This window comes from Scyliorhinus canicula, chromosome 11 (assembly GCF_902713615.1).
Source record: "Scyliorhinus canicula chromosome 11, sScyCan1.1, whole genome shotgun sequence".
In the NCBI taxonomy this organism is placed as follows: Eukaryota; Metazoa; Chordata; class Chondrichthyes; order Carcharhiniformes; family Scyliorhinidae; genus Scyliorhinus; species Scyliorhinus canicula.
The window spans coordinates 158075701-158099102 of record NC_052156.1 but is presented as its reverse complement, the minus strand read 5'-3'; the positions used below and the strand labels follow the sequence as shown (position 1 = coordinate 158099102).

The window sequence follows — 23402 nt, the reverse complement described above, 5'->3', positions numbered from 1 at the left end:
CGCAAACCTACGCTGTTGCAGATCGGTGCCCACACCGAGGCACCTTCCAGTCCCAAATGCTGTCTCCACTGCCCCCACAACCACTGGCCTCAAGGATTGCCTCACCGGCGAGAACGGCAGAGGCGCTGACAGCAAAGCCCTTAAGCTTGTTCCACGACACGAAGCCGCCTCCACGCAGACCCCTCCCACATGACCCATTTCCTGATCGTGGCAAATCTGGTGGTAGTTTCCACACTAAGGAATCAGTACTGGCAATACTTTGTATGGGGGGGCATGTATATGATTTGTGATAACCATAGATTTATCCCAGCCAGGCAAAATGCTAAGTTTAAATGGGGATTAAATCCTTCAAAGATCTGTTCCTGGGAAGGGAATTTGCAGACTTGACTGAACTGGCAGAAGCTTACCAATTACTCAAAAGTAATGAGTTCAGATGCCTCCAAATCATAATCATAATAATCTTCATCGTCACAAGTAGGCTTACATTAACACTGAAATGAAGTCAGTGTGAAATCAGGGCCTTTCTGAGAAAAGAAATAGGTCCATCCCCAATGTCCCCACCCCCGGGTCTGGAGGATAGGCTCTCATCAGAGGATGCAATTGGGAAGGCCAAGATCTCTGACGTATATGCAGAACTGGCCAAGAAGGAGAGAGCTTCAATTCAGGCTAATTCAGGGTGAAAAAGGGGAAATATTTGGACAGACTGTATAGTTGATTGCTGGGAGGTATGTTTCCGGGGGGGGGGGGGGGGGGGGGGGGGGGGGGTTTGATACATGTTAGCGTCATGTGAGTGTCCCTTTATGAAAGTATTTTGTCTTATCACATGGTTTCAGTGATGTCATTGTGTGGGTGGAGCTGAGTTGTAGCTGGGAGGTTTGTTTTACTTTAACTTTCAGCTTTCTCTATTTTCATTTTAAAGAGTTGTTCCAGAAAAAAACCCATCAATTATGGTTACCTGTTTTGTTAACTTAAAATATATAGTTTGCTTTCCGGAAAGGTTTAAACCTGCTGGTGAGATAGGGCCAGAATCTCAGGGAAAGCCAGGCTCATTCGAGTGAGAATGCAGAGTGCTGGGCCATGCGCTTGAAAAGGGGTTTTTGAATTGGAACAGTTAAGGGGGAATTCATTAAGTGTTATACATAGATTACTGTATCTGGGTGGTGTCTTTACGTTTGTGATTGATAAAAATTCTTGCTGTGTGCTTACATAAGTGTTAACTAAGTTCTTTGCATAAAGCTTATTTTGATTAAAGTATATAGGAAGACTGTTGAATCACATCTGAAGGGAAGGCTCTTGTGTTTATCCTAGCTAAATTCAACATAAAGGTTGTAGGTCAGGTGAACTCCATAATAAGCTTTGGAGTTTCTAAGCCCTGGCCCATAACATTGGTAATAATAGAAATGTTTTAAAAAGGGAGGAAGCTTCAATGGAGGCTATTCAGCAAAAACAGGAGGAGGAATTGGGAGCGGGGGAAGAGGGAATGGCGTTGAGAGGGGGCCTTTGGAGGCACCACGTCAGATTAACACATCCCCGACTTAGTCTTATTCAATTCAAAGTGGAACATAGAGCTCATATGACACTGGCTAGGATAAGCCAATTCTTCCCAAGAGTATTTGACCATTGTGTTTGGTGCGCTGGGTCCTCTATGAACCATACCCTGGGCCTGTCCGAAGATGATGGGGTTCTGGAGGGTATCGAGGTATTGTTGAGGTATTGGGAATGGTAGTCACGTCGTCCCCATGGGTAGCAATTTTCGCAGTGTTCTAAGATTCGGGTGCTCTGGCGGGGAAAGAAGCCAATGCATTGGTATTTGCCTCCCTGCTAGCCCAGAGGAGAATTTTGCTGAACTCGCAGACCTCGGGTCTTAGGTGTAGAACCTTGTTGAATTCCTTCACATGGAGGAAATTAAGTTAGCCATGAGAGGAATGCACGAAGGGTTCTCCACGAGTCGGAAGCAGTTCATCGACTTTTTCCAATAAGTACTAAAATGTCAGGGACGGGGCTGTGGGGTATAGTAGCTATTGTATATTTGGGGTTAGGGATGGGTTATTTTAGTTAAAAAACTCTTTGGGGGTGTGGTTGGTGGGATTGTATATATGGAGAGTTTGTAACGTGGTATATTGTTATAATATTATATGCAATGTTACTGTATTACAGATTGTTCATCATTGCTCTTGTTTTTCTTTTTGTAATTTTGATGTACCTTTTATGAATTACCTTGTTTAAAAAAACATTAATGAGGGGCCTACAGATGTCACCCCAAATAATTTTGGCTTTCAATGCTCCCCTGCAGTCCCGCCTTGCCTCAGTAGGACCTACCTCTCCTGGTGAGCAGTGACTGCTCCTCAATCCAGTTCAGGCAGTTTGACTCCCACAGCCAGCCGTACTCCAGTGCATTAATAAAAATCACCCTCCCCATATTAAAATAAAAGCATCAGAGCCGTCGGCCTCTGATTGCTGCTGGTAGCAAATTAGGTGGCTACTTCCAGGATGATTGTACTGTTGGGCGTGCTACCACTAAGGCTATTTGGTCTACCCTATTTGGTCCTGACATCAGATCCATGAAGCCCATGAGGAAATTCAGCTGTGTGCATCTCAGAAAAAGTTCTTCAATCTGATTGGTTAAGGAGACATATCATTGCTTGCCTTCATCATACATGTTCTACATTTCCTGGAGAGGGCACTCTGCTGCTTTTAACTCTCCAATTATTTCATATTTCAATGAAAAGGTCCACAGCAAGTCTGTGGGCAAGCATAATTCTAATGACTGGCAAGGGGCATTTATTTGCCAATGACCCCAAAATCTAGGTCGAGGAGGGGGGGGGAAAAGTCTATGGTATTAGTTTTTTCAGATTGCAAAACTCAGTTTCATCCCAACATCCTCGATGCAATTTACCTCTAGAACCCTGACAGCAGCAGCAAAGGTGACGTCCTTTCTCCCAGTACAGGTGGGGGTTTTTATCTGGCACACTTTCAGGAGCAGTTATAGAAAACACTTCCCTTTTCAACCCCTGACTGCAACAACAATTGTAGGAAGCTTCTCTTTAGCCCTTTAGGCGTCTGTAGTGACAATTCTCAAAGTGCCGATGTGGTTCAAGAGGAGGTTTCTTCTTGCAGGCTGCTGACATCCAACACAGCATACATTTTACTTGTTCCTTCACAGCAGTGACTGCTCCTTAGTCCAGTTCAGGCACTTTGACTCTCACAGCCAGCCCTATTCCAGTGAATTAATAAAAATTACCCATCCCACATTTAGATTGGTGTTTTGCTCCTCATATTAAAATAAAAGCAAAAAAGGAAGAAAACATTTTCATGAAAACAAACATATTCCAAACCATTATCACCATAAACATAATACGGAGTAGGAAACCTTGCAATGCAGTACCCTGGAGGATCAGATCCAAAGAACAAAGAAGAGTGCAGCACAGGAACACGCCCTTTGGCCTTCCAAGCCTGCACCAATCGCGTGTCCTCTCTAGTCAAACCGCCTGTATCCTTCTATATCCCGTCTGTTCATGTGTTTATCTTGATAAGTCTTAAAAGGTCACTGATGCATCTGCCTCAACCACCTCACTTGGCAGTGGATTCCAGGCCACCACCACAGTCGGTGAAAAATTCTTCTCCCGCACATCTCCACTGAACCTTTCCCCCCTCACCTTGAACTTGTACCCCCTTGTAATTGCCATTTCCGCTCTGGGAAAAAGTCTCCAACTGTTCACCATATTTATACCCCTCAGAATTTAATAAACTTCTGCCAGGTCGCCACTCAGCCTCGGTCTTTCCAGGGAGAACAATCTAGTTTATTCAATCTCTCCTACCAGCCCATACCTAATCTTCCCGTACCAGCCTCCCCGGACAGGCGCCAGAATGTGGCGACTAGGGGCTTTTCACAGTAACTTCATTGAAGCCTACTCGTGACAATAAAGCGATTTTCATTTTTCATTTTCATTTCCTCATAGCTAAAGCTCAATTAGATATTAAAATTATACTTAATAGTTTCCCAACCAGTACTCTCTATTATCAAAATATCAAAGTGAAAATTTCAAGCAACTTCTTTCAAATTAGTTGCTGGCTGTTTGGTAAAAAGTAGCATGTTAAATAATATAGTAGGTTGACAAGTTTGTGAATCGACTAAAATAGAATGTAGAAAGGTCTGCAATTTGACAAGCTTTCGCCAGGTGCCAACACAACAAATAAAGCAATAATGAACATTTTGTACTGTTGGCCACCTCCTTCTGATATGTGCTTTGCAAAGAAGGCCTGGAGAGAGATGCAGTGGTTTTTACTTGATGCTCATCCCAAGAAGCTCCGTGACACAGGACTCTGTGCTCTCTCAGCTGTTCCTCAGACGTATGTAGAGACAAACATCATACGAATGCACGTGTGGCCGGAGGACCATAAACTTGGTGAAACGCTCTCTTTGATCTGCCCGGAATCTGGTCTTCCAGTGCACAGAGTTGTCCTCAACAGATTGTTGCTGACGGGCACATTCCAAGGTCCAGGATTACATGCTGAGAGACACACAAAGGTTGCTACAGGGGCGCATTGGGGAAAGGTTGCTGCCTAAAGGCCTTTCAGCCATAGCACACTGAGGGACTGGAATCTGTGTAAAACATCTTTGCTGTATGTCTGACATGGAATGAACATTGTGAAAATCAAGAACAATAATTCACATTGAAATTGTAATGAGCTGCCCCAGAGTGGTACAAGCTGGATAGAGAAAATTTGTATTCTACTGCACTTTTGTAATCTTCAATTTGAAACGTTTGCCGTCAGGCTCTATGTCTGACAAGGAACATATACTGTAAATAGAATGGACCGTGCTGCATGGAGGCAAGTTGAATTTCGTTCCATATTCTGTAATTTTGTAGTCAAAATGATTTGTAATGTACTTGTACAAATTTTATGAATAAAGTATATTTTTGGGGGGGCGGGGAAAAAAATAAAATAATCGGTAAATATTTTTGGCAGTCTTTTTGCATTACAAATTGTTAATGGACAAACCTTCCTGCCATCTACTGGAAAAGTGCTGAATTACAATGGTCACAACGTAATCGTATTCCCTCAAGTTTATACATAAATTACATAACAGTTACACATCTGCAATAAACAAATTAAGCCTTCACAACATTCATATATTCTACACAGTCATTCCACATATTTAAAATAAAGATTAAAATCTAGACCATTTGACAAGAGTCTCATGTTGTTAAAGCCACATTAACTAATTAGAATTCCTTAAAGAATGCAATGAACTATGGCATATGTTTTGCTTGTATTAGTTTAAAACAAAGGGTTGACATAATAATTTCTTACGGAATTGTAGTTTGTAAAAAGTAGTTAAGACTTCATCTCAGTAATTAGAATTTTTTCCTAAACTTCAAAACTGTACACTGTATTTAATTATTTGACCTACATATCCTCCGCAATGAGCACATACTGGTCGGTGAACATTTGAAACTAATTGTCATACCATATCATATGATAATACAACTAAGTTATAACTTTTTAACCTCAACTCTTCAAAACAAAACTAAGAGAACAGTATGAGTGTATGCCCTCATTCACATGCATTATGGTCTCAAAACAATGATCCACAAAAGTCAGAGAAACTATACAAAAATCAGCATGCAGGCAGCTGAGCTGCTGATTGAGCAAATATATGCATAAAAACAAGCTGAACTTTTATAGTGTCTGGTAATATTGTCAGAAATGTTTTGGTTGTCATCAGATACTTATGCTAACTCTGTTATGTTGACTGTTTTTTAAAAGAATTGTCAGGAGGAAGACCCAGCAAGCTGAGCAAGTATTTAAACATAGGGATGGAAACTATTTGTTGCTGCTTGTGAGTCAGCAGAGCTCGAAGTAATTCTGATATTTGTTGAGGGTAGTGCGAAAGGATTTAAGGTAAGATTGAACTTCAGATTAGTTAGAAATAATATATTAATTACAAGAGCTTGAAATCCGATTGTTGGTTCAACAGCAAATACTTGAAATCACTGCGACGCAATACATAAATACACAAAGGAAGAGTTTGACTCCCACCATGTGTTTGGCTGGCTTGTAAAAATATCTGGTGATAACGTAATCAGTGAACTCGGATTTAAATTTTCTATTGCTATTCTCCAATTAAATTTAGCTTTTCGATACAATATTCCACAAACACGAGAATGGAAAGACAATCCAATTGCTGGATTTTATCTAAGCTGCTTTTGATCAGTTTGCCAAATGCATAACTGATTAATTTGCAAGAACACTACACAGACTAACTTTGGTCAAATGGTCCTTCTTTATGGATGCAAGTGCATCGTTCACAGTTTAGCACCTCCAAAATAACAGAAGCATTAATTAATCAAAATCACAGAAAAAAACCTATGCACAAACAGGATAACAATCTTGCCCTAAAATCATTAATTAAAAGGTTTATTTTCATTATTTGAAAGAGATATAAAGGAACAACTTATTTGTATTATTAATGGTTAGACTGGAAATCTCACCTGGTGGTGGCAAGTCCAATTTGCTACGTTTCAGTTCAGACATGGAGGTTTGCAAATGTTCTATGACCAAGTCATCATCAAAGAAAAAGTTCTTGGCCAAAGACTCCTGCAGAAACTCTATCAAATCTTCCATTGATAACTTCATCAAATGCTCTGTAAAAATAAAAAGACTTTTGTTACTATTTTCGAGAAGGGATTTTCCTGCCTTCTCTTTGGGTCCCTCTGAACTACTCATTATTTTCTGGCTAATGAAGTGAGAATCTACCTATTCTTACATGCAGGAGCATCATTCTGCTACCATGTACTCTTCAGTTTTAACCTTCCTGGAGTAAAATGGCCAGCCTTTGCTTCGTAACATTGCCGAGTCATACTACAGAATTCAAGAAGTTATTATATTGAAAAATCAACATCACAAATATTTCCACCATTTTGTGGCACAGTATGCTGCAGCACCAATATACTTAGTTGCTTCTCTGCTCAACAAATATTCCTCCCCCCCGCCTCCTTTTCCTGTCCTCGCACCCGTGCCACGCAAGGGAAAATATTAATGGTGAGCTGTAGAAGACAGCAAAATTCCAGTATTCTCCCAACTGTTCATTCACATTATATAATCCAAATTACAATGCATTTTAAGACTGTTCAACTGGAAGGCCACAGCTGAGGCTCAAACTATCCCAATCAAGTGTTCTTTGGCCTTTTCAGGAAAGGGTAAATGCAGAGCAATGTGCTTCTCTCTCTCCCCCCTCTTCTCCATTCCTCAAATGCAGAATAGATGAATACAGCCTGCTTCAGCATAACACATCATGGAATGCACATGCATTATAATCTTTAGTAAATAAAACAAAGGGAATTCAAATTAATAGCTTCAAATGTATGGATTTGATTTTCAATTGCAGAACTCCCCGTGTGTGCGTGGGTTTCCTCCGGGTGCTCCGGTTTCCTCCCACAGTCCAAAGATGTGCGGGTTAGGTGGATTGGCCGTGCTAAATTGCCCGTAGTGTCCTAAAAAAAGTAAGGTTAAGTGGGGGGGGTTGTTGGGTTACGGGTATAGGGTGGATACGTGGGTTTGAGTAGGGTGATCATGGCTCGGCACAACATCGAGGGCCGAAGGGCCTGTTCTGTGCTGTACTGTTCTATGTTCTATGTTCTATAACTCTTTCTAGGAGGAGACTGGAATTTACTGTTAATTCATCTCTGCTCCCAAAGGTTGATTCTGGTCTTACAATCTAACAAATTACATTTCTTGGCACTGCGCTTATCTAACCCTACCAAACAGTATTCCATAGTATTGTTCAAAACCTATTATTGTTGCCCTTTTGGAAAAATACATAGCTTCATAAGCTTGTGTCATACAACATGTATTTTTCATAATAAAAATTATCTCATTGCCCAGATTTGAGATAATGGCCCCAACTACAAGTTCCTCCAAGACTTCAGTCATATTCACTAATTAAAAAAGCAAATAGGTTTTGCCAGTTTTGCAATTAGAATGTTTTGTAATAATCCATTCCACTTTAAGAAGCAATGGAATATGTTCCTCCTGCTGGATAAGCAAGGAATGGCAGAGGTATTGAAAGCTATAAAGGAATCAGAGCAGTTCCTGCAACCTCCCAGTTGAGTGCCTCGAATGTCATGAGAGGGTTAAATAAGCAGTAAATTGCTTTGGTCTAAAAATTTATTTAACCATGTTTTAAAAAGTTGTCCCTGTCCCAAAGCTTCAGTAGATAAATGCACTTACTGCAGCATTGAAAGTCCATGTTTAGATAGGGTATTATAATTGCTTCCATAAGTCCCAAACCCAAGTACAGAATCTTGTTCCCAATTAGAAACAGTGATTAGTGCATAGTAATGTGCACACTTAAATATCTGATGAAAATATCTCTGCTGAGGTACCCCCGACATTTAAATGGTCCAGTGGTATTCACTATTAAGGCTTACACATAAAGGATGATTGCTTGAATGAGATAATGAAGGCAAGAGAGGGGTGTGGTACCTAGACAGAAGTGGATATACAGGGAGAAATTAGGTAGAAATGCATTTTAAAAACATTATTCTATCCTGTGAGATCTCAGTTTGACTCCAGTTCAGTATGAATGATGGTATGATGCAAGCCTTCGAGCAGAAATGGAACTATGCGAGTTTTGACTAAATGTTTTGTGGATGTCAATCCACAAGAATAATAAATGCACACCATTTTCCACCAATTATGTACCTCGGCCAACAGTAGGTGTGAAAACTTAATTTTACACAACTGTGATTAGAGAGTAGTGTGCTGAGCATTATCCTTCTTTTCCCTAATAATTACATGCCTATTAGCCCCAAAACTGTGTTTCTTAAATTAATGCATGATATTTGATTTAAACCCACGACCATCGGTCTGGAAAAACACAAAAGTCAAGAGGTTCAGATTGTGTTATATAATTGGATCATGGTTTGCTACAAAGGAGACCAAAAAACTAGAGCGCAAATAGTGAATTAAATGATCTTACTTCTGTGAAGTTTAAGAACAGTATATGACATTGCTGTGAGAATCCGATCTCCTTCCAACATGTAGATGTCCCATAGCCTCAATGTTAGGGTGAAGGGAGTCTGTGACAAGGTAAATTGAAAAAAACGTATAAATATACTTGTAAATGGTTCAGGTTTTACATAATATTTCTAAAGTTAATTTGTCTGCTTTAGAATCATTTCCTTTGTGCCTGACAGCGGTTCAAAGCAACTGTTTCGCCAGTATTCAGAGATAGAAAATATCAAGATATTTTGTGACAAGTAAATGAAAAGAAATCCAAAGATAAAGGCAGGAATACCATGTAATAAATAAAGTTGTGCATGACAGACAGCTGCTGCTACGATGACTTCTGAAAACATATTGATACAACCACATAAGACAGGTCGTCATTACTAATATCCAGCCGGATAGACTATTCATAGCATCATTACTGGGTTAAATAACTTGCACCTTATAGAACATATATTGCTTATAAATGTACCATTATGTTCATTTTTCACAATTTTCTGATACTATATTCCTGGCTTATATATGTTACATTCTGGGAACCAAACTGCAGCTTTAAATAGTTTAATCTGGTTCATTATTAGGTTCCCTTTAATTCCAGATACAGCTAGTTTCTTCAATATGTTCATTTTTTTACACTCGAGTACAATTTTCATTTTACAGTCATAAACCTGTAAAGTATTGCACATTGGTTGAAAATGTTTGTCTTAAGTTTGTAATTAATTAAATTGAGAGAAGAGGTAAAATTTATATTTAAGACTGTAAAAGGTTTAATGTACAAAATTACTGACCCTCCAGATATATGCTGTGTTGCTCATTAGAGAAGAGCAGTTCTGTGGAATTATGGATTGAATTAGATGGAAGATGGAAGTAAAAGGCTCCCTTGGGAAAAATTTGCTGTTCAGCTGATTAATGTAAATGGAAATTCAATGACTAGCCTGAAGCGCACCATCCTGTCTCTTTAATTTGATGGTTCAAACATTATTTCAGACTTAAATACCATTATTTTATATACAAACTGTTTCCTATAAAAGCAATACACCACATCACATCTAGCCCAATGATACTGTTTATGCCCAGTGCCACAGATTAATGATGAAATCTAATCAGATTTGCATATTATGAGGAACAACCTCTAATATTCCATGTATCATAACAAGCATCTGCACAAAGGAAACGAGAACAATTTAATCTGAAAAGGTATCCTAAAAAATTACTTAGTCCAGAAGAACAGTGTTTCAAGGAAGATACAATGTTTTTAATGGATGCTCTTGAGTTAATCTGACTGCTAACATCAGTCATTCAAAAAAGGGGTTAAGTGTGACTTCACTGCTTCAGCAAGGTATACATTTTATGGATTTAATATTATATATTTGAAGACACAAAATCTGGAAATGACCAAAATCCTTTAAAAGTCGGCAATGTAACTTTATATTCAGATTTTTATTTGTATATCCAAGACGGCCACCTGCAATACTAAAATTTGTTAAGATTCATGAACCCATATTGGATATCTTTCACAATTTATTTTCTGTCCCGTTCGCCATGATCTTATCTTCCATCTGGTAACTTGAGCCACGATGTCTGCATAATCTGGATCTTAATTACCCTTTTTAATAGATTTAGATTTATTGCCATGAACAGTGAAAAGTACTATTCTGCGTATAGTCCAGGCAGATCACCCATCAATGAAAACATAGAATATATGGTCAATACATGATGTAAATACATAAACATAGACATCGGGTGATGCATACGCAATATAGTGCTACAACTGTTGAGAATTGTGTAGAGATCAGTTCAGTCCATAAGAGGGCCATTCATGAGTCTGGTAACAGCAGGGAAGAAGGTGTTTTTGAATCTGTTAGCGCATGTTTCTCAAACTTTTGTATCTTCTACCCGATGGAAGAGATTGGAAGAGAGAATAACTCTGATGGGAGGGGACTTTGATTATGCTGCCCGTTTTCCCAAGGCAATGGGAGGTGTAGACAGAGTCAATGGATGGGAGCCGGGCTCGTGTTATGGACTGGGCTGTGTTTGTGACTCTGTAGTTTCTTACAGTCTTGGGCCGAGCAGTTGCCATACCAAGTTTCAGCCAGATAGGATGCTTTCCATGATACATCTATAAAAATTGGCAAGGGTCATTGTGGACATGCCAAATTTCCTTAATTTCCTGAGGAAGTACAGGCGCTGTTGTGCTTTCTTGGCCGGAGCATCAACGTGTGTGGACCAGGACAGATTGTTGGTGATGTTTACACCTAGGAATTTGAAGCTGTCAACCATCTCCACCTCAGCACCATTGATACAGACCAAAAAGGTTAGGAGGGGTTGTTGGATTATGGGGTTAAGGGGATAGGGTGGAAATGAGGGCTTGTGGTTTGGTGCAGACTCGATGGGCGGAATGGCCTCCTTCTGTACTCTATGTTCCATGTTCTATGGGCGAAGTACGCAGCCTTGCAGGGCCCCGTTAAGGACTATCGTGGATGTGTCATTGTTTATTCTTATTGATTGCGGTCTGTGGGTCAGGAAGTCAAGGATTCAGGTGCAGAGGGAGGAGCAGAGTCCTAGCTTTTGGATATGAGCTTGGGTGGGACTATGGTGCCAAAGACGGAGCTGTAGTCAATGAAAAGAAGTCTGATGTTGGTGTCCTTGTTGTCGATATGCTCCAGGGATGAGTAAGGAATGGAAACAAAAGTGGGAACAACCAGCTCTTTTCTAGTCTCCAGGCAGCTCTCCAGTTTTCAGTCATTGCAAAAGATTTGTGCCTAAGTTCCCACAGTTCCCTCCCTGAGTTAAAGATTCTCAAGAGCAATTTACCCAACCTCTAAAATGTATTTACCTGAAGAGTACAAGACACGGGTGTTCGGCAACCATGTTGGTGGCATGAGTACCATAACTTGCCTCTGCAAACCTTAAGAGTTCTAAGTTATATGTCTCCTACTCACTAAAGACTGAAGCAAAAAACAATTATGCTAGTCAAACATAATCTTCACTCTGCCAATTTAAAACATGCTTCTGTGGCCTACTACAAAATTATTTGTGTTTAAAATAGCTGGTTTAGAAATGTTTTGTGTAAAACTTTTAAAACGTACCAAAAACTCAGATAAAAAGAAAATAGGACAATCAATTGAAATTAATGAAGAGAAGATCTGTGAAGTCTTTCATTATACCCAACACGAACAGGAGGAGCCATTTGGCTACAAAAGGAAATAACTATTTAAGTAATGGAAATGAAATTGTACAGTGCATGACTTTCGACTGAAAGAAAACCAAAGAGTATCAAATTGATTTATTTTCTGCAGTTTATCTCTGTGTGCAGTTACGTAACTGTAGTTTTGCATATTTTTTTCACCCGATCTTATGAAGTCACACAGCACATGATTTAAAGGCAGTTTTATAAAGATCCTGAGAATGGGTTCCTTGCTGTTGAACTGTTCACAAGTTCTGAATATAAATGCAATCTTTATCATCAGTGTATGCTACTTCTTTCCTGTGAAATAATGTGCCACAGGCACATGGATGATAAGGGAAGTGTAGATGGGCTTTAGAGTGGTTTCACAGGTCGGCGCAACATCGAGGGCCGAAGGGCCTGTACTGCGCTGTAATGTTCTACGTTCTACAGGCGTTCTGACATACAAAATTACAAACTAAACAGATTACCATAAAGGCGGCAATTAAAAGCTGCATGAGTACAAGGATGATATTTAGTTTGTAATCTATGAACAAAATGTATACTGTTCTAATCCTTGTTCTCGTTAACAGCAGTTACATAGAGAGCTGGTGTACATCAGATGTTTACAAGCAACTTATCGAGCCAAGTTTAGAATTTATTTAAATACATCATCGACAGATAAGAGACATATTATTTGCACCACGGGTTTGTATTATGAGTTAACAAATCTACAGAAAGAGTGAGTTTCCAGCTGTGTATAAACCAGATTCTACACATGTCAACAGGCAATCTGGAGCCCGTAAATGTGGCATCTGCTATGTTTTATACACCTTGTCGTTTTTGGTATTATAAATTACAGGTAGACTGGCTTTTATTACAATGTATTCCATTTGAGTACCAGCCTAGGCATTTGCAGCATGTGCTTATTGAGTTTCTTCCATTTTCTGGCAAAGAAAACTTAACACCCTCTTTCCCACCTCTCTCAACCTTGATTTCTCTGACAGCTTGAATTGTGTGGGCGTCCTAATTTACGAAACATTCCTAATGGGTGGCTTGATCCTTTCCCCGAAGCATCCTCGATCAAAGCAATTTGTATCATATGTCCATTCAGGAATAACATTTCTTTCTCATGAAACCCTAACTGAAATAAAATCTAAACAAAGTTTACATATTTCCTCACTCACACTGTCCCATTCACCATCATCCCTGGTGTACATTAGCTCTCAGTTAAGAACAGCCTCAATTTTAGTATTAACATCCCTGTTTTCAAACTCCTCCATGGCCTCACTCTTCCTTATGTTTGTAACTTCCATCAGCCCTACAACCCTCCAAGTTATCTGAACTGTTCAAGTTCTGGCATCTTGAGCACCCCCAATTTTAATCAGTCCACCACTGGAGACTGAGCGCTTATGTTCCCTCCTTGCTGCCTTCTTACCCCTCCCTCCTTTAAGACACCCTATATCTACTATCTTAATCTCCTTATGTGGTTTGGTATCAAATTCTATTTGATAATGCTCCTTGGAATGTTTTGCTACATTAAAGACAAGACTGGCTCCATATCTACACAGTGCCAGTCAGTAACGTGAGCAACATACAACACACTGGACTCAACGAATGCGGATTTCCTGGGATGACATTTATTCCGAATTTTCCTGTGGAAAAAAGCCTTAGATAGAAACATAAAAAATAGGAGGAGACGGCCATTCGGTCCTTCGAGCCTGCTTCGTCATGCATCATGATCATGGCTGATTATCCAACTCAATAGCCTGATCCTGCTTTCCCCCTCCCCCCCATATTCAGCAATCAAAGGGATGTGACTAAGATTGCAAAACAAAAGCGTTATAAGTTATGAGCCCATGCCCCACCAATCTACACTGTATTCTGACCCTTCAGACAACTATCACACAGACAGCTAACTTTTAACTGTGCAGATTTTTCAAAGAGAGAATGTGTTCCACTTTTGTAAGCGCCATCATACCAATAAATGTAATCATGCAAAGAACAGTGATGTTTTATGTATCAATATTACTTGAAGCTGGAGAGAAAGAAAGGGGTTAATACTGCTCAGCATGGCAACCCAGAGATGAATGCGCAGCAGACTCGTTCACACAGAAATTTGGCTGCTTAAACAAAGCACAAGAGTGTTATATGAAACAGTGGTTTGCATGCAAAAAACAAAAAAAGAGTACAGACATTCTTCAAAATGACTCAGTGAAAGCCACAGCACTCCTAAAATACCAGGAATTGCTGCTGCACAAAACACCATCAAATAAAATGTATTCAAACTGAATATCTTTGACATTTTAAATGAAAGGTTGCTTGTCTGCAGAATGCCTGATTGCATCAGGGTAAAAAGCATTCGCCTACCCCTGGTATTTCAGCTTGATTTCTGGTCAATTATTTAATGAACTATAATTAACCATGGTTATGCGCTGTAAGTTTCATTTGTGCAATAGGGAGGCACTAAAACACAAGGTACAAATTCAGGATTGTAAACTTGCAATCATTATGGATTTAATTATTTATCAAATTTATTTTGGAATCAAATTAAATTAGACAACAGAGTAGACTCTCCTGGTGCTTTTCAACACACCAAATAGTTTCATGGCATGCACACGATCATAGGATTTAAAATTAATGGAAACCTTAAACGATGCGCATGTACAGTTAATAGTTCAAGTTAATACTTTTGGCTTGGCAGAAAACAACCAATCACAAGCCACTAAGTCAGCTTTTCTAAAACCTTCCACTGTTGCTCATTTCTTTACCCTTATTTCAATTAAGCTTGTATTTTTCCCTTTGGTTTCTTTCTTTTCCAATTACTTTTCAACTCAGTTTTAATTTAATTTATTCCTCCCTTTGATTTCCATCTTTTTTACTCTGCTCTTCAATCTGCGTTTTCTTAATGTGATTAACTAACTTCAAATTAACTTTGGTTCGCTTACTTTCTTCCCTCAATTTTATAAATATTTCTGATAAACAAATCTTCATTTTTATTGTCTTAATTTTCCTCTTACACTATCCATTTATATGCTCTACAACAGGGGTGGGCAAACTTTTCTGTGCAAGGGCCACATTCAGAAATTCACAATTTTAAAGGGCCGCATAGTATATTAAGTAAAATAATTAATATTTAAAATAGCCAAAATAAAAGGTTTTTAAAGAAAAAAAAAAGCAATTAATTTTTATTAATTAATATTTTAAAGTAGAAACTTTACATGAAACACATTTATTTGAAAAACAAAGTAACTCAGTTTAAAGAAAAAAAAGCAATTAATTTTTATTAATTAATATTTTAAAGTAGAAACTTCACATGAAACACATGTTGTGCCGAGCAATGATCACCCTACTCAAGTCAACGTATCCAACCTATACCAGTAACCCAACAGCCCCCCCATTAACCTTAATTTTAAAAAAAATAATTTAAAAAAAATTTTTTTTATGACTTGATCTTGGTGGGCCGCATAAAGACCTTTGGCGGGTCGCATGCGGCCCGCGGGCCGTAGTTTGCCCACCCCTGCTCTACAAAGATAATTTACGAACCTTCAGAAGCATAACTGGTAACTGTTACCTCAAAGTAAAATCTTCAATGCTGAATTCTACTATCTGAAACTGCAATCTGATAGTGTCTTCATATACTGGTTCATAGCCCAAGTCTAAGCTATCAGGATGTGAAAAGAAGCCTGCAGGAAACTGTCAAATTGAGGCTTTGGAGATGAAGAGTTGGATCTTCAAACTGAGAATCTGAGGTACAATGACACATAAGGATTCCAGAAAACAGGTAGAGATAAATTAAAATTATGAATGATCTTGTCAACTACCTTGATGACTAAACAAATAATGTGACATAATACAGTATACACATTCAACTTTTTTTAATTTAAAGCACAAATTGGCCGGTATTTGTACTCGTGATTGCTGCTGCTGAGTAAACCTCCATTGGTAAGTAAATATCTGTGGATGTTGGATGAGGCATGCTTGGTTCTTATTACCCTCACTATTGACCATGGATGAAAAGCCTTTTGTCACTCACTGTTTAAGAACACATGTAAAATATAATCATCTGGACAAGGTACCAGACGGTAGTCAGTGCTAATGATACATTTCAGCATGAGCCATTGCTTTGAGGAAGGGAAAGGCCTGCTGTGTTGGGGCATGGAGATGGATAAGCCATGGGACACTGTTATTCAAAATGACATTTATCAGAGTAAAAGCTAGACACCCCGTGGGAAGCCATCATGAGTGACCTGAAAGTTAAGACATAACTAACAAATAACAAACTGTCTATTTGAATTCATAATTTCATATCACAAATCTAACAAGCAGCACAGCACAATACAATATTTCCTAATGAATACAGTCAAGTCTTGAGGTCTTGGTTTTGTTTTTGGAAGCAAGTTCTGGGAACAGTATCTGTAATATTACATATGCCAGATATCATAGTTCACATGTTTCAAAGGTATGGCGTTATGGTTTTAGAATTTGAATTTTAAATGTAACTCCAGTGGGAAAAACACTGGGAAAACATTGAAAAGTTGGTGAAGTACACAGACTGAAGATAACTAAATATCAAATGGCAACTTGTGTTTACTGCATTAAGTTAGAAAATAACAAGTGGTCTTACTTAGCTAAAAATTGGAGACGTTATTGCAGTATAGGATATAAATTATTCATGCAGTTTCCCAGAATTAAGGAAACTTTGGGATTGAAAAGTAATTAATTTGCATTTCTATCTCGGAAAAGGACGTATCATTAGCTGCGGAAATGGGTGGTATTAGTGGGATTTGTTATTTTGAGTTCACCTGTGTCAATTTAATGAGGCATAGCCAGCAGGCATGACTGTTTGAATTTTGGAAAAGTCGCTAAGAAACTGCGTCTTATGTAGCCTGTAGCTCCTTGGAAATCAAGAGATAAAGCCAGACTTACATCCGAGGTCAAGTAAATGCTAGATCGGTCACCCATGATGCAGTCTATGACTGGTAACTGGTATTCACTTAAAGCCAAAGTTAATAAGATAAACAAATGAAAGATTATTTTTAGCTGGAAGTATTATAAGAAAAAATTCTACAATAAACCACTCACTGAAAGGCAGCTTACTTCCAAAAATCAAACTGCAACTATTTTATCAGCATGGTTGTAGTTTGAGACCATAGTAGTAGGCTATTGGAAACCAAGGGTGTTTTCTGATAATCAAAGCTATTGCACAGAGTTGCAGGAATGAAAAAGTGGAGGGGTCACTTAATAATAGTTAATGGAAGAACCTATATTAAATCTTGTACTTTGGAGAATTGCTAGAATACTGTAGGGAAAAAAATTTCAAAAAACCAAGATACAAGTTTTGTTTGGTCCCCAAATAATCTAACCTTAAAAATTTCATAAGATAAAGGATCTCGATTATGTGGGTGTAGGGAGGGTCAAATGATAAGTAGAACTGAAGTTATATCATGAGTCTTTCCAAGCTATAATATTAAGTTAATGGTGTGTGCTTTGCTTAGTTTCTCTCAATACATACGATAAATTTTGTTTCCCAAAGACACCAAATCTTGTGACGTACTTCTGTCAGTTAATTTATTTCTCCTTTTAGTGTCAACAGTCCCTAACTGAATATTAACAGTACAAAAACATAATGCACAATTACATTACTGATCAAGAGAAATCTGTCATGTCTTGCAACAATATTCTGATTTTCTTTTAAAATGTCAAATTCTTTCTTTCCGCCTTCATTTTATCTAAGATACCAATTTATGCTCTACGGACCGCAGTAGCCCCTCAGTGTATTGGCCAGTTGTTATTCAATTCCAGTTTATTTTTGTATTTATATTCAATTTAGAATACCCAATTCATTTTTTTCCAATTAAGGGGCAATTTTGTGTGGCCAATCCACCTACCCTGCACATACTTTATGGGTTGTGGGGGTGAGATCCACGCAAAAACGGGGAGAATGTGCAAACTCCACACGGACAATGACCCAGGCCAGGATCGAACCCGGGTCCTCGCACCGTGAGACAGCAGTGCTAACCACTGCGCCATCATGCTGTCCTTTCAATTACAGTTTAGACAAATATTCTAGTGAGCAAGGGAGGCATGAGGAATCACCATAGTTAAAATCTATCCTTATGCAATATCCACACACACTTTTCAGGAGGGACCACGCATGAACAAGCAGGAGTGGCAATTCTGGTCAATTTTTAATTCTTCAAACAAGAAGTACTTGTAATGTTTTTAAATTTGGCGAGTATAGAAGAGAGCAGTATGACTTAGTTCAATACTCCACTGAGCCATCATTGATGTAACATTTTTGACTGTTTGGCAGTCTGCAAGTTCCTCAAGCTTTTTTATTGAGAAAAACTTCCCAGCTCCTGGCTAATGCAAAAAAAATCTGCATCGAGCAAAATCTAAATCAAGTGTTAGATGCATCTACAAATATAGAAAGTACCGTTAAAGAATGGTGTGGCTGTCATTCAAAAGCAGATAGAACATCATGCAAGATAGGCAGAGACATGCAGATATAAACAGCACAATTTTCAATCATCCACTCGTACCAGCGTGATACGAGTGTCTCATACCCACAATCCTGTCTAACAGACATTAAATTGACTACGGTAAGTGTAATTAACAAAATTTACTGTATATACCACAGACTTACACGGTCCAGAAAACACTGAAAGAACCACTTCATGGTATACAAACTTGTAAACAAATCCTGCGAATCCTGTTTTAAAAAAAATATACATATTAAAATCTCATATTACTCATTGTCCTTTAAAAACAGAAATGACATGCATGTCACAAGTTCCTCTCATTTAAAAAAATCCTATGAATTATGGGAATCCATTTAATTATCCAACTCAATTAATAGTGTAAAGAGGAGCTCATTAATAAATAGTATTATTTTTGAGACAATTCTAAATAAGCAGTGTTCATTTAAGAATGCATCGAAGCCACTCATTACTTTCCAAATATGTGTAATTAATGGAAACAGAAAGTTCACAGGTATTTCCAGATGCTCAATTTTCAGCCGATGGGAGATATCTGGTCCCTTACATTACTCTTGCTGCAGACTGCCCCACTAATGCTAGGGAGCTTGCTCAATGACGCAATTTCGAGCAAGTTCTAACCTTGTGCCGCATTGAACCACCACAGTGAACATTCAAGCAAATTACTTAGATAGCCAAAAAATATTCTGTGAGCTGTGGTTTATTGAGAGATCAGTTTGCAATAACCAACATTATATTTATAAGACTATAAATATATAGTTTTTATATTTCACTTCAAATTGGTTTTTGATTTGTGATAATGCTGAAATCGCACCCAACTTCAAAACAGATCTCAGTGAATAGTACTTAATTCAATTCAAACATTTGGATGGTAGCTATCCTATCTTAAATTTAGCTGTCAGGATAAGAGCTCACATATGCAAAGCTTTTTCTTGGGCAGGATATTAGCAGCTGGAATTAAGGAACTTCATAGTGTCTGGCTGGAATATAGGCTGCAGTTATTAATTCAAGACTGGTCGCTGAAGTATAAATGCAGTATAACAATCCAAAAAAGGTAAGAAAGCTACAAAAGAAGGTGAAAATTGATGTCTATGACTTTTAAAATAAAATATCTCTAATCAGAAAAAAATGTGCTAAAGTTAATGATACGCTTTTTAATCTGGGCTAAGTTAAAACAGAAGAGAATCTAAAGTTATAAATTACAAAAGGGTGCACAACTGACTGTGAAATGTAAAGTCATATTTGCAGTTTGTTCTTATTTAAACAATACATGCTATTTTTCCATTCATATCAAAATACAGCAACCACTCCAAAATAAATAACCTTTTTTGTCAATGTGTTACTTAACAATCCCAATCAGGGTCCCAGTAATATTTTTTAAACTGAAGTTACAGTTTTGGAAAAAAAACTGTACAATTAAAAGACTGATGACAAGGGAGAAATGCAGCCAAAGCTTTTTATTTTGCTTTTATCAGTACAAATGCAATAATCTCAAATTTAAAATGATCAGAACAATTAATACATTAAAAACATAAGAACTAGAAGTAGGCCATCTGGCCCCTCGAGCCTGCTCCGCCATTCAATAAGATCATGGCTGATCTTTGTGGATTCAGCTCAAATTACCAGCCCACTCACCATAACCCTGAATTCCTTTACTTTTCAAAATCTATCTATCTTTGCCGTAAAAACATTCAACGAAGTAGCCTCAACCGCTTCACTGAGCAGGGAATTCCAGATTCACAGCCCTTTGCTCCCCCTTATTTTGAGGTTATGTCCCCTAGTTCTAGTTTCACCCGCTAATGGAACAGACCTCCCTGCTTCTATCTGATGTATTCCCTTCCCTCATTCTTCTAAATTCCAAAGAGTACAATCCCCAGTCTACGAAGTCTCTCCTCATAAGCCAATCCTCTCAACTCAGGAATCGACCTCGTGAATCGCCTCTGCACCACCTCCAGTGCCAGTACATCCTTTCTCAAATAAGGAGACCAAAACTGTACTCAGCACTCCAGATATGGCCTCACCAGGTGCAACATAATAATCCTGTTTTTAAAATCCATCCCTCTAGCAATGACAAAATTCCATTTGCCTTCTTTATTACCTGCTGCACCTGAAAATTAATGTTTTGGATTCATGCAGGACACCCAGGTCCCTCTGCATAGCAGCATGCTGCAATTTTTTAAACATTTAAATAATAGTCAATTCTGTTAATTGGTTGGCAAGTTGATTCTGATTTACTGAGGCATTGGCATGGAGAAAGCAAGTGGGAATTGCAAACTTCTCATTCTGCCAGGTAATTTGAAGTAGATGCAAGGCTTGAACTGGTTCCATTTGTTTGTAGCGAATCAGTCCCTGCGTATGTCATAATAGGCGGAATACAGATTCAACCAACTGGTGCTCGCAAAATCCAAAACAAAATGTCACCCTTTAGATGTAATTTAATAATAATTTTTATCATCACAAGTAGGCTTACATGAACACTGCAATGAGGTTACTGTGAAAAGCACGGTGGCACCGTGGTTAGCATTGCTGCCTACGGCGCTGAGGACCCGGGTTCGAATCCCGGCTCTGGGTCACTGTCCGCGAGGAGTTTGCACATTCTCCCCGTGTCTGCGTGGGTTTCACCCCCACAACTCAAAAAATTAGCAGGATAGGTGGATTGGCCATGCTAAATTGCCCCTTAATTGGAAAAAATTATTGGGTACTCTAAATTAAATTTTTTTTAAAAAAGATGACACAAAGCAACATCTTTTCTAAACCTTTTTCCAATTAAAGAACAGTATAGCATGGCCAATCTACCGACCATGCACATCTTTGGGTTGTGGGGGTGAGACCCACGCAGACACAGGGAGAATGTGCAAACTCCATTTGGGCAGTGACCCGGGCCGGGATTAAACACAGGTCCTCGCACCGTGAGGCAGCAGTGCTAACCACTGCTCCACCGTGCTGCCCCTTCAATTCCAGTTTAGACAAGTATTCTAGTGAGCAAATGAAGGATGAGAAATCACCATAGTTAAAATCTATCCTTATGTAATATCCACACACTGCGCCACCTTGCCGCATGTCAAAGCAACATCTTTACAAGATACTATTGCTAACTTTGCAAAAGCTGAAGATACTCACTAAATGTTGTTTAAGTTTGGGCATTAACTTCTTCAAAATACGATCATGGTGTTCTTGAAACCGTAACAGTTTAGGGAACCCAGGAACAAAGAATCCTAAACACAAATTGCAAAAAATAAATGTACATGAATCAAAAATGTAATTCTCTGTCAAAGACATAGTTTTTCATACCATTTATGCCTCACGGTAGCATGGTGGTTAGCATCAATGCTTCACAGCTCCAGGGTCCCAGGTTCGATTCCCGGCTGGGTCACTGTCTGTGTGGAGTCTGCACGTCCTCCCCGTGTGTGCGTGGGTTTCCTCCGGGTGCTCCGGTTTCCTCCCACAGTCCAAAGATGTGCGGGTTAGGTGGATTGGCCATGCTAAATTGCCCGTAGTGTAAGGTTAATTGGGGGATTGTTGGGTTACGGGTATACGGGTTACGTGGGTTTAAGTAGGGTGATCATTGCTCGGCACAACATCGAGGGCCGAAGGGCCTGTTCTGTGCTGTACTGTTCTATGTTCTATGTTAAGATACAGCTTCATCCGACTTATTTTAAAGTATTACTTTGTAAAATGTAAGACACAGACAAGAGGGCACAATCAAACTATTACTGATACTAGAAATTTGAAAAAGCAAAATACTGTAACTATATTGATGAGGAATCAACTATATCATTAACAGGAAGCAGACAGCTTCATGCTGAAAGGTATTCAATTTCTCACTGGGTTCCTCATCGTTTTAAATTTAACAGCTGCTTTTAAAAAAATTATTTCACAGGAATACAGCGCTGCTAGCTCAGCCAGCATTTGGTGCCCTTCCCCAATTACCCTTGAGAAACAGGGAGGCAGTGGCATCGTGGTATTGTCGCTGGACTTGTTAACCAGAGATCTAGAGTAATGCTCTGGGAACTGAGATTCAAATGTCGCCACTGCAGATGGTGAAATTTGAATTCAATTAAAACTCTGGAATTAAAAGCCGAATGATGACCATGAAATGATTGTCAATTGTCGTAAAAACCCATCTGGTTCACTAATGTCCTTTAGGGAAGGATTTCTGCCGTCCTTAACTGGTCTGGCCCATGTGACTCCAAACCCACAGCAATGTGGTTGACTCTTCACTGCCCCCTCAAGGGCAATTAGGGATGGGCAATAAATGCTGGCACAGCCTGTGATGCCCATGTCCCATGAACAAATAAAAATAAATAAATAAATACTGTGCCTACAATTTAGAGGGTGGGGATTCTGGTTCAGTTCAGTTTCTGGTCAATGGTAACCCCTGCCCACACCCAGGATGTTGATGGTCAGGGATTCAGTGATGGCAATGTCATTGAATTGTCATGGGGAGATGGTTGGATTCTCATTTGTTGGAGTTTGTCATTGCCTGGAAGTTGTGAAGCATGAATGTTACATGGCACTTCGCAGCCCAAGCTGGGATATTGTCCAAGCCTTGCTACATATGTGCATGAACTGCTTCAGAATCTGAGGAATTGTGAATCACGCTGAACACTGTTTTGACTTTATGATGGAGAGAAGATCATTGATGAAGCAGCTGAAGATGGTTGGGCCTCGGACACTAACCAGAGGAACTCCTGCAGTGATGTCCCAGGGGCGAGGTGGTT

At 39.0% G+C, this 23402-nt stretch overlaps 1 protein-coding gene across 6 annotated transcripts in view; it reads right to left on the bottom strand.

The window, feature by feature from the left end:
* The window catches only part of usp6nl (USP6 N-terminal like), a 277494-nt gene that overhangs the window by 17342 nt on the left and 236750 nt on the right, over positions 1-23402 (bottom strand). For all 6 annotated transcript variants that reach the window (XM_038811849.1, XM_038811850.1, XM_038811846.1 and 3 more), the window contains 4 exons: positions 21802-21896; positions 18831-18896; positions 8987-9086; positions 6498-6650 (listed from right to left, as the gene is read on the bottom strand). In XM_038811849.1, the coding sequence (XP_038667777.1) occupies positions 6498-6650; positions 8987-9086; positions 18831-18896; positions 21802-21896 (414 nt within the window). The remainder of the gene's footprint in view (positions 1-6497; positions 6651-8986; positions 9087-18830; positions 18897-21801; positions 21897-23402) is intronic.